The sequence below is a fragment of the Lithobates pipiens genome, unplaced genomic scaffold (assembly GCF_037356315.1).
Source record: "Lithobates pipiens isolate NorthernLeopardFrog02 unplaced genomic scaffold, aLitPip1_a1.2 Scaffold_18, whole genome shotgun sequence".
In the NCBI taxonomy this organism is placed as follows: Eukaryota; Metazoa; Chordata; class Amphibia; order Anura; family Ranidae; genus Lithobates; species Lithobates pipiens.
In genome coordinates this window covers 282,538,395-282,552,367 of record NW_027507758.1, presented here as the reverse complement: position 1 = coordinate 282,552,367, position 13,973 = coordinate 282,538,395, and the positions used below count along the sequence as shown (strand labels likewise).

General features: G+C 46.2%; 1 protein-coding gene across 3 annotated transcripts in view; it reads right to left on the bottom strand.

Annotated features, from left to right (window-relative positions):
* The window catches only part of ROS1 (ROS proto-oncogene 1, receptor tyrosine kinase), a 259,981-nt gene that overhangs the window by 151,252 nt on the left and 94,756 nt on the right, over positions 1 to 13,973 (bottom strand). For all 3 annotated transcript variants that reach the window (XM_077487054.1, XM_077487055.1, XM_077487056.1), the window contains one exon: positions 4,705 to 4,868. In XM_077487054.1, the coding sequence (XP_077343180.1) occupies positions 4,705 to 4,868 (164 nt within the window). The remainder of the gene's footprint in view (positions 1 to 4,704; positions 4,869 to 13,973) is intronic.

The following is a 13,973-nucleotide window of genomic DNA, read 5'->3' as shown; positions in this document are numbered from 1 at the left end:
CAGTAAACGTCTTTCCTCAGTTTGCGCTGACAGGGTGAGCCTGATCGGCAGCTCTCCCTGTCAGATGGAGGGTCTGCGCTGATAATCAGCACATTGATCATCTATGCAGCCCCCATCAGATGTGCCAATTAGCTGCTAATAAGTGCCCATCACCTGCCAGCCTGTGCCCCAGAAAAAATGCCTGCCAGTGCCCATGAAAGTGGCAGCTCCCACAACAGTGCCAATCAGTGCCCCATCAGTAATGCCTGTCAGTGCCCTTCAGATGCCACTAATTTATGCCTGTCAGTAGCTCCTCATCAGTGCTGCCTATCCAGTGCCGCCTATCAGTGCTGCCTATCAATGGCCATCAGTTTGTTTGTTTTTTAATTGTTGGTCTTTTTTTGTTTATAGCGCAAAAATGAAAAACTGCAGCGGTGACCAAATACCACCAAAAGAAAGCTCTAGTTGTAGGAAGAAAATTAAAAAAATTTAGTTTGGGTACAGTGTTGCATGACTACCCAACTGTTATTCAAAGTGTGACAGCACTGAAAGCTGAAAATTGGCCTGGTCACGAAGGGGGGAAGTGCCTGGTATTGAAGTGGTAATGTATATACAAAATAGAATATGTAAAAAAAAAAAAGTGTATAATTTTTGTTTTATATATAAAGGAGACCATACTTGCTCCTCACATTAACCACTTCAGCTCCGGACCAATAAATACCTTAAGGACCAGAGGTCTTTTTGCAATTTCGCACTGCGCTGCTTTAACTGGTAATTGCGCGGTCATGCAATATTGCACCCAAACGAAATTTGCGTCCTTTTCTTCCCACAAATAGAGCTTTCTTTTGATGGTATTTGATTGCCTCTGCGATTTTTTTTTTTTGCGATATAAATGGAAAAAGAGCGAAAATTTCGAAAAAAAAAGATATTTTCTTCTTTTTGTTATAAGAAAAATCGAATAAACTAAATTTTAGTCATACATTGAGGGCAAAATTTATTCAGCCACATGTCTTTAGTAAAAAAAATGTCAATAAGCGTATATTTTTTGGTTTGCGCAAAAGTTATAGCGTCTACAAACTAGAGTACATTTTCTGGAATTTACACAGCTTTTAATTTATGACTGCCGATCTCATTTCTTGAGGTGCTAAAATGGCAGGGCAGTACAAATCCCCCCCAAATGACCCCATTTTGGAAAGTAGACACCCCAAGGAAATTGCTGATGGGTATGTTGAGCCCATTGAATATTTATTTTTTTTGTCCTAAGGGATTGAATAATGACAAAAAAAAAAAAAAAAAATTTTTTTTTACTAAAAGTTGTCACTAAATGATATATTGCTCACACATGCCATGGTTATATGTGGAATTGCACCCCAAAATATATTCCGCTACTTCTCCCGAGTATGGGGATACCACATGTGTGGGACTTTTTGGGAGTCTAGTCGCGCACGGCACCCCGAAAACCAATCACCACCTTCAAGATTTCTAAGGGTGCAAATTTTTGATTTAACTCCTCACTACCTATCACAGTTTCGAAGGCCATAAAATGCCAAAATAGCACAAAACCCCCCAAAATGACCCCATTTTGGAATGTAGACACCCCAAGCTATTTACTGAGAGGCATGTTGAGTCCATGGAATATTTTATATTTTGCCACAAGTTGCGGGAATATTACAAACTTTTTTTTTTTTGCACCAAGTTGTCACTAAATGATATATTGCTCACACATGCTATGGGCATATGTGAAATGACACCCCAAAATACATTCTGCTGCTTCTCCTGAGTACGGGGATACCACATGTGTGGGACTTTTTGGGAGTCTAGTCGCGCACGGCACCCCGAAAACCAATCACCACCTTCAGGATTTCTAAGGGTGCAAATTTTTGATTTAACTCCTCACTACCTATCACAGTTTCGAAGTCCATAAAATGCCAAAATAGCACAAAACCCCCCCAAATGACCCCATTTTGGAAAGTAGACACCCCAAGCTATTTACTGAGAGGCATGTTGAGTCCATGGAATATTTTATATTTTGCCAAAAGTTGCGGGAATATTACAAACTTTTTTTTTTTTATATTGCTCACACATGCTATGGGCAGAAGTCAAATTACACCCCAAAATAAATTCTGCTGCTTCTCCCGAGTACGGGGATACCACATGTGGGGGACTTTTTGGGAGCCTAGCCACGTACGGGACCCCGAAAACCAAGCACTGCCTTCCGGATTTGAATATAAAATGCTACCAAAAAACCTGTTAGCGATGGCAGGGATCAGGCCTGACTCTGCGATCGCTGCAGTTATGTGTTTAGTGTTTTGTAAGTGACAGTGATCGATCGATACTGCACTTGGGTGGGCTGGGCAGAGGGGCAAAACGCAGGTGCCAGCAGGTATTTGGGCTGATCCCGCTAACAATGCGTTTTTTTGGAACCCTAAACTGCTGGGGACGCTAGTATAGATCTGATCAGATCAGATATTGATCTGTTCAGATTCTATACCACTACGGGAGGTGTATGCTTTGCGTGTGGGTGTTAGCGGTACTGGCACTAACCTAGCGCTGCCTGGGGCGACGCAGACCCTGACCCTAAAACCTAATTGATATCACCCGCCGGGTGATCAGGGGGTTAAACCTTTATTGGGTAATAAATGGTGGGTGCCCTGATGCTATAAAAAACAAACTAACCAGAGTCACCCGTAACACTTATACGGTGATCAGTGGTGAAAGGGTTAACTAGGAGCAATCAGGGGGTTCAAATTTTTATTAGGTAGTATATGGGGGTCCCTGGCGCTATATAAAAACCTGACGGGGAACCTAAATAACTAACTGGCTAACCAGCGTCACCAGTGACACTTATACTGTGATCGCTGGTGAAAGGGGGTGAAAGGGTTAACTAGCAGCAATCAGGGGGTTAAAACCATTATTGGGTAGTATATCGGGGTACCTAGCGCTATAAAAACCTGGCGGTGAACCTAAAAAAATAACTAGCTACCTAGCGACACTAGCGACACTGATGCAGCGTTCAGAAAAATTATCGCTTAGTGACACTGGCAAAAGGGGGTGAAAGGGTTAACTAGCGGAAATCAGGGGGTTAAAACCATTATTGGGTAGTATATCGGGGTACCTAGCGCTATAAAAACCTGGCGGTGAACCTAAAAAAATAACTAGCTACCTAGCGACTGTAGCGACACTAATGCAGCGATCAGAAAAACGATCGCTTAGTGACACTGGCAAAAGGGGGTGAAAGGGTTAACTAGCGGCAATCAGGGGGTTAAACCCATTATTGGGTAGTATATCGGGGTACCTAGCGATATAAAAACCTGGCGGTGAACCTAAAAAAATAACTAGCTACCTAGCGACACATGCAGCGATCAGAAAAATGATCGCTTAGTGACACTGGCAAAAGGGGGTGAAAGGGTTAACTCTAGGGGCAATCAGGGGGTTAAATCTTTATTGGGGGGTGATAGGGGGCTACCCTGGACCTAACACTAACTGTCCTGACAGTTTTTACTGTCACAACTGACACTGAATGCATTGATCAGTAAAGAAATGATCAATGCAATCAGTGACACTGTGACTGGGGGGGGAGGGGGGGCGGGGGGGGGATCGGGGGGCGATCGGGGGGGCGATCGGGGGGGGGATCGGGGGGGGGTTTGTGTGCCTGTGTGTACCTACATGTCAGTGTAGTGTTGGTGCACACTTACTTTTACTCTTCTCCTCGTAGTCCGGTCAAAAAGACCGCCCCGAGGAGAATGACATCACTTCCTCCTTCCTGTGTAAACAATACACAGGGGAGGAAGCTTCTCATTGGCCAGGAGCGATCCAGAGGGGGTGGCCGAAAACCAACGGCCATCCCCTCATCACGGAGCGCTCCTGGACCGAATCGGACCGCCGTAACCAGCGGGAGGGGGTCCGATCGGACCCCCCACCCGCTGGAAGGCAATCACGTAGATGTACGTGATTCTGCCTGCCTGTGCCATTGTGCTGACGTACATTGGCAATACGGCGGTCCTGAAGTGGTTAATATATTCCTGCTGGGCAGTGCAGCACTGGAACTGTGCTTTGCCCTTTCTGACAAGGTTAACACTCCAGAATGCGTTGCAAGAAACCTGTGTTCGGGCACACTTCCTGCAGCGCATTCAAAATGCTGCAGGTGTCAATCTACTCGTAACAACACCCCAAACGCAGATCGCAAACTCGGTGCATTTGCCTGCACTGGATCACATGGTACTGCATGAGATCTGGTGAAGTGCTTTTTTTTTAAATAGTGCTTTTGGTGTAATCCAGTGTGATTTCAGACTATTCATATTAATTGGGCTTAAAATCACGCTGCATTAATCACACAGGAGTGTTCTGGTCCATGTTAGAAATACCCCAAAATTCATTTAGTTGATAATAATGGTTGACAGTGAATCTGGTGAGAATTTCCATATCTACAGACAACTGTAAAATGAACTAGGCATGAAAACACAGATAAAGCATCTAGTACGTTAATGTATTCAAGGCATAAATACTTCCACATTCCAGTCAGATGTAAAAACAAATGTGGGCGATCGGTACAATATACTGTATACATACAAACTGTTAAGTGAGCATTTGCTTATCCCACAAAAGTTTTTGCAGTCCAATTCCATTGGAGTTAAAGCTACCACTGTATCCGCTTAGAGCTCTGGTAATTCTACGGCATGGGTGGGGTGGCGGTGGAAACAGAAGTATAATCTGATAATTGAATACCATTTGGTGTAGCACTGTGGATTCCACACAGAAGAACAATAGTCCATATTCCAAATTTGACGGCCCCTTCCAAGAAATGACAAAATGTGAATAATTTCCTCTAATTTCAAAAGAAGAAGTGGGGATGAGGTCAGGGATCACTTCAGGTGTATGTGAGAAATTCTCTGCAGTAGAAACATAAATAGAAAAGCAATTACTACCAACAATACTCTCACACACACGTGGCTTTAAATAATCAATTGGGGCACTAGATACTGTAACTATTCTTAAGGGCCAATAAAACTTCAATATTATTGTTTGTATAGAGCGAGGAAGGATTTAACCTCTCTCAGATTTATTGCTGTGTCTTCTTAAAGTGGTTGTAAACCTCAGACATGAAATATGAACAAAGCATATACCTCTATAGTGTGTACTTGTTTCAGTTAAGAGCTATAAGTGTCACTTCTGTCTGATGCCTCGTTCCTTTGCTATCAGCATGAATTAATCACTTCTGACAGGTTTTCCTGACACAAAGAGAAAAATGGGGGCAGCAGAGGGACCTCCAGCTGATTGACAGCCTCAGCTCTGTTCCTGTGAGCTGTGTGAAGAGGGAGTCTCTTCCCTCCAATCAGCTCTCAGATCTCAGAGCTCTCCTCACTAATGTAATTTCAGCTCCACCCTCTTTTTTTCTGAATTCTGAAAAGCTTTATGAATTCAGCTCTTTGAACAGATTTAACCCCTGGTGGTATTCCCGAGTCTGACTCGGAGTGGAATTTCAGTACCATAAGCGGTAACCCCGAGCCAGACTCGGGATCGCATTGCAGGATACAGGGAGAGTTACTTACCTTGTCCCCTGGATCCTGCGATGTCCTCCCCGATGTGTGTGCGAGCCGTCCTCTGCTGGATTCACACAGTGCCCGAGTGCCGCTGAGCTCCGTTCCCTGCGACGTTGCGACGCACGGAAGCGGAGATTGGCGCCAAATTCAAAAAAGTAAAAAGACACAATACACATACAGTACTGTAATCTTACAGATTACAGTACTGTATAAAAAAATTACACACCTCCTTTGTCGCTAGTGGTCTGTCCAGTGCCCTGCATGTAGTTTTATATTATAAATACAGTTTTTTCTGCCTGGAATTTGGAGATTGTCCATAGCAACCAAAAAGTGTCCCTTTATGTCAAAAGTGGTTATAGACCAGCTAGAAAACAGCAATAATAAATTATAACCACTTGCAGAATTGAGCGAAAGCGGTTTCTGGTGAAATTAGTCATCAAACACTAAATCTAATTTAAATTTAATGACAGCGGGGATTGACAGGCAGACCTGATGGAACAGCCCGTGTGAAAGGGGCCTAAAGATATTTTTTTGCTAGAAAGTTACTAGAATCCCCAAACATTATATATATGCAGAGCAGATGCCCTAAAGAATAAAATGATGGTCCTTGCAATTTTTTTATGTCAAATGGTATTTGCCTAGTGGTTTTTCAAATGCAGTTTTTTTGGGTGAAAAAAATAGACTCAAATGAATTTTAATGCAAAAAAAAAAAAACACACTATATAACCGAATTTCCTGACAGGCTCCATGGCAGCATACGTGTGGGTTAGCCCCGCCTCCATAATTACCCAATAGGACCTCTACTCCCATAAATCTTTGCTCCAAGCTGCTATCCGTGTTCCTTTTTTGTCCTCCTCCATAGGACAGGTGTTTCCTATCTGAAGAGATCTTCACTACGATCAAGTCGGCCGACTATCAAGCTATTTTCCTCCGATAGGCCCTGTCTGTTAAGCATGGGTATGGAGTGTATGGCAGAGTAGCGCTGAAGGCTTGGTTTGTCCGAAGATAAGTGCGCACGGCTTATTACCTGCTATGTAAGGTGGCCATTATCTGCCCGGTGGATCGGTGGTGTGTGCTTGAATCTGTTCGGCCAGATGATCGTTGGTGGAGTGGTGAGTTGTAAAAATTCAGTTTTTCATGGCAGCAGTGTTTATGTGTTTTTTCTACCTGTGTCTTTTTCATATGCCAGCTGGTTCTTGTGCATAGGCGCTGACACTTCCGCGTTCCAGCAGCCTTTCTCCTCCTGTTTTCCGGGTCCAGCGCTGCGCTCTGCGCAATGCGCGGACCCAAATCCAAAGCGAGGCTTGGTTCCCGCGCATGCGCGCGGGCATCTCGCGTCTGACGCCGCTGATGACGTCATGAGCGCCATATTTAAAACACAGTGAGAGATGTCAGAATTTGGGAATGATTGCAGGAAATTCAGCGACTTCCCGGGGCCATTCTCTGGTTGGTGTAAGGTAGGTTATGGTCTGCTCTGATGTATTGTTGCTCCTGTGTTTTGTATGGCTGCTTATGAGGGTCTATTGTTGTTACAGTCAGCGTTCTTAGTCATGGATGCCTCACTGCCTACTAGTGACCTGCCCGCTTGTAACAGGTATGTGCATGGCTGGATTGCTGTGTATATGTGGAGTATTCCTTAGCATTTGATACCAGCCTGGTCTGTGTCTCTCTCTCTCTTTTGTATATTTCCTTATAGCCCTTCTAGGTCCGAACCGCATTACAGGGCGCATAGTCGCAGTGGATCGTCAAAATTGCACCACCGTAAATCATCATCAAAGTCTGGTCACCATAGGTCTTCCAGATCTGAACAACGCAGTGGTCACTCGCACTCAAGCAGAGGACCAGTTAATTCATGTTGGGGCTGTAAGATGCCCATCCCATCAGACAAATCACTCTGTGATCATTGCTTCTCTAAAGTCGCAGATGAAGGAGATGGTGCGGATCAACGCTTGGAATCTATGGTGAGAAGGGTGGTAAAGGAATCCCTGCAGCAGAGGGAAGCTCATCACTCTATGGAATCCCCCTCAGACCCATTATGTCCTTCAGGAGGTGAAGGGCTCTTACAAGAGACTGGGGAATCTTCTCAACCAAGCCACCACTCTGTGCTCTTGTCTGACAGCGAATCGGATCCAGAGGATCCAGGAGTAGGATTTGATTATGCTTTAGTACCTGCTCTTGTCAAGGCAGTGAAAGAAGCTTTAAAATGGGAAGAACCCACTACTTCCCCCCTCCCCAAACAAAGAAAGTTTTTCAAACAACTCAAAAAGGAATGGCAACATTTTCCTTTCCTATCTGAATTGGGAGAAATCATTACTGAAGAGTGGAGCAAGATTGATAGGAAGAGCTCTATGCAATCAAAAGTGTCTAAATTGTACCCCTTTAAGGAGGATGATGTGAAGCACCTTGAATCAGCTCCTCTGGTAGACGCAGCACTTATGCGTTTAGTCAAATACGTGACTCTCCCTTTGGAAGACACGGTATCTTTCAAAGATCCGTTAGAGAGAAGAATTGACTCAGATCTGAAAAGAATTTATCTAACTTCAGGGATGGCTTGTAAACCAACTTTGGCTTTAGCCGCAGTCTCAAAGGCTATTGAAACATGGGCCGACAATGTTGAGGAGTTCTTGAGAGGTATCTCAGTGAATACGGCTAAAGACTCTCCCATTCAGGAGATCAGATTAGCATCAGCCTTTTTGGGGGAGGCATCTATTGACATTACCCGCCTTCTGTCTCGGGCTATGTTGGCAGCAGTCTCGGCACACCGTGCTTTGTGGCTCCGTCCTTGGTTGGCGGATCCAACATCTAAGCAGGCATGGTGTCGTATACCATTTGAGGGAACCTCCTTGTTTGGTAATAAACTAGATAGCGCCATATCCCGGGCCACAGGTGGGAGGTCTGGGTTCCTCCCTCAAGACAGACGTCTTCAAAACCAAAAACGTATTTTTCCAAGAAGGCAGACCGCGGATCGCGCTAGAGAAGCGCGCAGTTATAGACCCGGCAGGGAGTTCTCTAGGTCTTGGAGGTCCAGACAATCCTCCCTTAAGAAAACCTCAAAGGGGGCTTCCGCAGGTAACCAAGATTCTACTAAATCTTTTTGAAATTGGGCCCGCTCAAACATGTCGGGTGGGGGCTCGCCTTCTTCACTACCGACATGTTTGGGCAGCATCAATTCAAGATTATTGGACCGTCAAGACGGTTTCCTCGGGTCACAAGTGGACTTTCATCAACACTCCGAGGTTAAGGTTCGTTCCCACAACAATTCCAAGCTCGGAGGAAAAGAAACAGGTCCTATTGACCTTAGGGTGCCCACGTGTCCCGGATTGCCCAGGATTGTCCCGCAATGGACATCTCTGTCCCTGGTCCCGGGCACCTTCATTCCGGGACAATATAGTGTCCCGGAATAAAGTAGTGAACACAGCCAGTGCAGCCACCCTATTAACTTCATTTGCAGAACTGGTTGCTAGGGCTGGCCCCGCCTGGCGTCTAGTAACCAGTGACGTCAGCACAGTGAGGTCGGGAGCGACGCCTAATGCTGCTCTGCTCTTTCCACCCACCTCAGCAGTCAGCACCTCTTCCTTCTCCAGCATGCAGCAGGGAGTCAGAACAGCGTCTCCCGAGTCCCTGACCAGCCCACCTGCTGTGTGTCAGACTGCCCCACTGCTGCTACTGAGGCGGTGGGTCTGGTTACCAGTGATGACAGTGCCAGGAAGCAGGAGTGGCAGAGGCTGCTAGGCTAACCCCAGAGGAGCACAATGTATCCAGACTCCAGTCCCGGAACTCCTCCTCCTTGCACTTCACCGCAAAGACTGAGAGCAAGTGGCACTGACAAGGAGCTGCAGTAAGCCACAGGCAGGGGCAGTACAGGGGGGGTGGGGTGGAAGGGGCACCTGCCCTGGGTGGTTTTCCAATATGGAGTGAGGGGGTGCATTGGGAGCTTCCATGGTTCTCCTGCCTCATTCTACCTCATTCTCGGCACTGTAAGGATCCTCACTCTGTTTTATCTCTCAGTCTCTTATCTGTGCAGTTATAAATCTGTCTCCTGTAGCCTGTGCCATGCCCACTGTGTGCTTCTACATGGCACACGGAGGAATGCCACCCTAGCTGAGCTCTCCTGGGGTCCTGAGCAGTGAATAGTGATTACAGAGAACCAATCTTTTAGCAGCAGCCAACAGAGACAAAAACATCTGAAAGATCCATTCCCTGTAATCACTATTCACTGCCTAAGAGAGGGCTCTGAAATTCTGAACACCTCTGTGCTCCCCCTTCTCCCTCCAGTTATTGGATACTAAGTCCACTGTGAGGTCCTAACCCCCAGCTCCCAGAGGAGGACAGAACTTCCCATGTTACACACTTGCTCCTCATCCAATCTCCCACTGTGAGCTACAGCCATGCTGCTTAAGGTAGAGGGCACACTAATGTAAAGGGGAAGGAGGGGGCAAACTAATGTAAGGAGGGGGCGCTCTTATGTAAGGACGGGGCACACTAATGCAAGGAGGGGGTGCTTTTATGTAAGAAGGGGGCACACTAATGTAAGGAGGGGGCACACTAATGCAAGGAGGGGGTGCGTTTATGTAAGAAGGGGGCACACTAATGTAAGGAGGGGGCACACTAATGTAAGCAGGGGGGTACTCTTATGCAAGGACAGGGCACACTAATGTAAGGAGGGGGCGCTCTTATGTAAGGAGGGGGTGCTTTTATGTAAGGAGGGGGCGCTCTTATGTAAGGAGGGGGTGCTTTTATGTAAGAAGGGGGCACACTAATGTAAGGAGGGGGCGCTCTTATGTAAGGAGGGGGCGCTCTTATGTAAGGAGGGGGCGCTCTTATGTAAGGAGGGGGCGCTCTTATGTAAGGAGGGGGTGCTTTTATGTAAGAAAGGGGCACACTAATGTAAGAAGCGGGGCACACTAATGTAAGGAGGGGGCGCTCTTATGTAAGAAAGGGGGCACACTAATGTAAGGAGGGGGCGCTCTTATGTAAGAAAGGGGGCACACTAATGTAAGGAGGGAGTGCTTTTATGTAAGGAGTGGCACACTAATGTAAGAAGCGGGGCACACTAATGTGCCCCCTTACATCCTCCAGAGAGTCCCCTTACAACCCTGGGAGTGCCACTTAGTACAGTAGTACTAAGGGGGCACCCTGGAGGAGAATGTAAGGGGGGGATAGACCTGCTGTACTCCCTGCGGTAGTCCCTATGAAAAGTGATCCTAGCACCCACTTATGATCTTGCACACAGGCCCACTGATTTAATAATATGCCACTGCCCCAGCCTCAAAAATTGGCCAAAAAAAAAAGTATCAAAAATTATCTTTTTTTTTGTCCCTGAATGGAAGTCTGGAAATGTGGTCACCCTAATTGACCTACGTAAGTTGTTTACTGGATCAAGGCGCAGCCGTACCCGTGCCAGAATACGAACGTGGCGACGGCATGTATTCTCCTCTGTTTATGGTTCAGAAAAGAAATGGCGCATGGAGGCCGGTGATAGATTTGACCCACCTCAATTCCTTCATTCGCAAGGAAAAGTTCAAGATGGAATCTCTTCTTACAATCCAACAGTCGGTGCAGCTAGGGGATTGGTTAATCTCAATCGATTTGAAAGATGCATACTTTCACGTGCCAGTAGCAAGGGATTTCCAGCAATTTCTCCGTTTCGCAGTTGGAGATCAACACCTCCAGTTTACCTGTCTCCCATTCGGGTTGACAACATCTCCCCGGGTCTTCTCCAAGGTACTCCTAGCGATAGTAGCTCTTTTACGAGTCAAAGGAGTTCGTCTCCATCATTATCTGGACGATTTGCTCCTATTATCTCAGGACAGAGATCAAATTCTGGAACACAAGAGTTTAGTCATCTCCACTCTGCAGACGTTTGGTTGGCTCCTGAACCTGGAGAAGAGCCATCTGGTTCCAACTCAAGTTATCGTGTTTCTAGGGGCTATGTTCGACACATTAAAAGGCACTATCTCCCTACCGGAGGATAAAATCAGTGTGATCCGAGACAGGATTCAAAAGGCTTGGGAATCATCTCATCTTTCGGCTCTACAATGTTTGAAAGTGATTAGCACAATGACGGCCACCATCCCTATGGTGAAGTGGGCCCAGTGGCACACTCGTCCCTTCCAGAAAGGGTTTCTGCAACAATGGGACTCGTCCAGTCAAACACAATGCATACTCCTTACTCCAGGATGAGGATGTCTCTCCTCTGGTGGCTTCAAGGGAAGAATCTACGCAACCATCATTCGATAGTCCCCATTTCTTGGGTAATAGTAACTTCAGATACCAGCAACAAAGGTTGGGGCGCTCATTGCCTTACGGAAGTAGCTCAAGGAAGGTGGTCGTTCCCGTCGCTGTGTGTGGTCTCCAACATCCTGGAGTTGAGAGCAGCCTTTCAAGCGCTCATAGCATTTCGCCATCTGGTGGCAGGGTCGTCAGTAATGTTAAGATTGGACAACACAACTGCGGTGGCCTATATAAAGAAACAAGGAGGGACTCGCAGTTGGTCTCTATTACGAGAAGTAGAACCGATAATGAGCTGGGCTCAGAGGAATTTGGTCAACATTTCTGCTGTATACATCCCAGGGGTCCAGAATGTTCAAGCAGATTTTCTGTCACGGGTCAGAATAGACAACAACGAGTGGTCCCTTCACAGGGATGTCTTCGAGTGGCTTCTGACTCTGGGAGTATCTCCAGAGGTCGATCTGTTCGCTTCGCCGTACAATCGCAAGATGCACAGATACTACTCGAGGTTCAGGGATCCTCAGGCGTTCAGGACAGATGCTCTCACGGATTGTTGGAAGTTCCAGAGAGCCTATGCCTTCCCTCCAGTTCCTGTAATCCTACAGTTTCTTCGGCGGCTCAGAGGGGAGAAGGTGGAGATCATTGCGATAATACCATTCTGGCCCAACAGGCCTTGGTTTCCTCTGCTGTTGCTCCTCAGCTATCGGGATCCAGTTCCCACACACACGCCAGATCTACTGTCCCAGGGCACACTGTTACACCCGTGCCCATCCTGTCTACACCTCAGGGCATGGTTCTTGAGAGGGGAAAGCTAGAAGCTCTGGGTTGCCCAGAAGAAGCGATTCCAACCCTTCTTAGTGCCAGACGGAAGAGTACCAATAAAGTATACGAACGTATATGGGCCAGGTTTATGGTCCACATGTCTTCTAGGTCAAATTCATATAATTCCCCGGCAGTTCAAGATATCTTGTCTTTCCTTCAGTCAGGGTTAGACTTGTCTCTGGCAGTTAGTTCTCTGAGAGTACAAGTTTCAGCCATTTCAGCCTTTACAGGAGTTTCGTGGGCAAATCATACATTAATTCAACAATTCTTTAAAGGAGCCATCAGGCTTAGGCCTCAAAAAAGGCCCAGGTTTCCCAAATGGGACCTTCCATTAGTACTGGATTTTCTTTCTGATCTTGGAAAAAGTTCGGACGCTCCCCTGTCTTTAGGAGATCTCACTATCAAGACGGTGTTTTTGGTGGCAATAACTTCAGCCAAAAGAGTGTCGGAAATTAGGAATCTTGGGTCTGTGGAACCATTTCTAACCTTCTTTCTGGACAGAGTGGTCCTGATCCCTATGCTTGGGTCAAATCCAAACGTTACATCAGTATTTCATGAAAATCAGGAGATCGTGCTACCTACGTTTAGAATGTCAGACAACCAAGAGATTCATCCCTTGGATGTTGGTCGCACCTTGAAGCAATATTTGGACGCTACAGCCTCGTTCAGACGAACAGACTTTCTTTTTGTCCTTCCCCATGGCAAAAATAAAGGGATGCGAGCATCAGTAAGATCAATCTCATCTTGGGTGGTCCAAACGATTCAAAGGGCATACAAGGCTAAGGGCATGGTTCCTCCTGAGGCAGTGATGGCTCATTCAACTCGGGGCATCTTGACCTCTTGGGCAGCAGTTCGACATGTCGCACCAGAAGTTATCTGTAGAGCAGCTTCCTGGTCTTCAATTAATACTTTTGTTTCCCATTATTGTGTAGAGCCAGCTGCGCTTTCTTCTGCTAATTTTGGTTTACAAGTATTGTCAGTGGACAATGAAAAATACATTTCTAGTTTCTTTGCTCAACATTTTTAGCCCACCCGGGTGTGTTTGGCGAGTTATTTCCCACACGTATGCTGCCATGGAGCCTGTCAGGAAAATGGAAAATGTATATCAAATACTTACCGTAATTTTCCTTTCCTGATGGGCTCCATGGCAGCAGGAGTTCCCGCCCAAATGTTGGAGTAGGCTAGTTACGGAACACGGATAGCAGCTTGGAGCAAAGATTTATGGGAGTAGAGGTCCTATTGGGTAATTATGGAGGCGGGGCTAACCCACACGTATGCTGCCATGGAGCCCATCAGGAAGGGAAAATTACGGTAAGTATTTGATATAAATTTTCCATTTTTTTTGTAAAATATAAAGGTGATGTTACACCGAGTGAATAGATACCTAACATAATTTCTCTG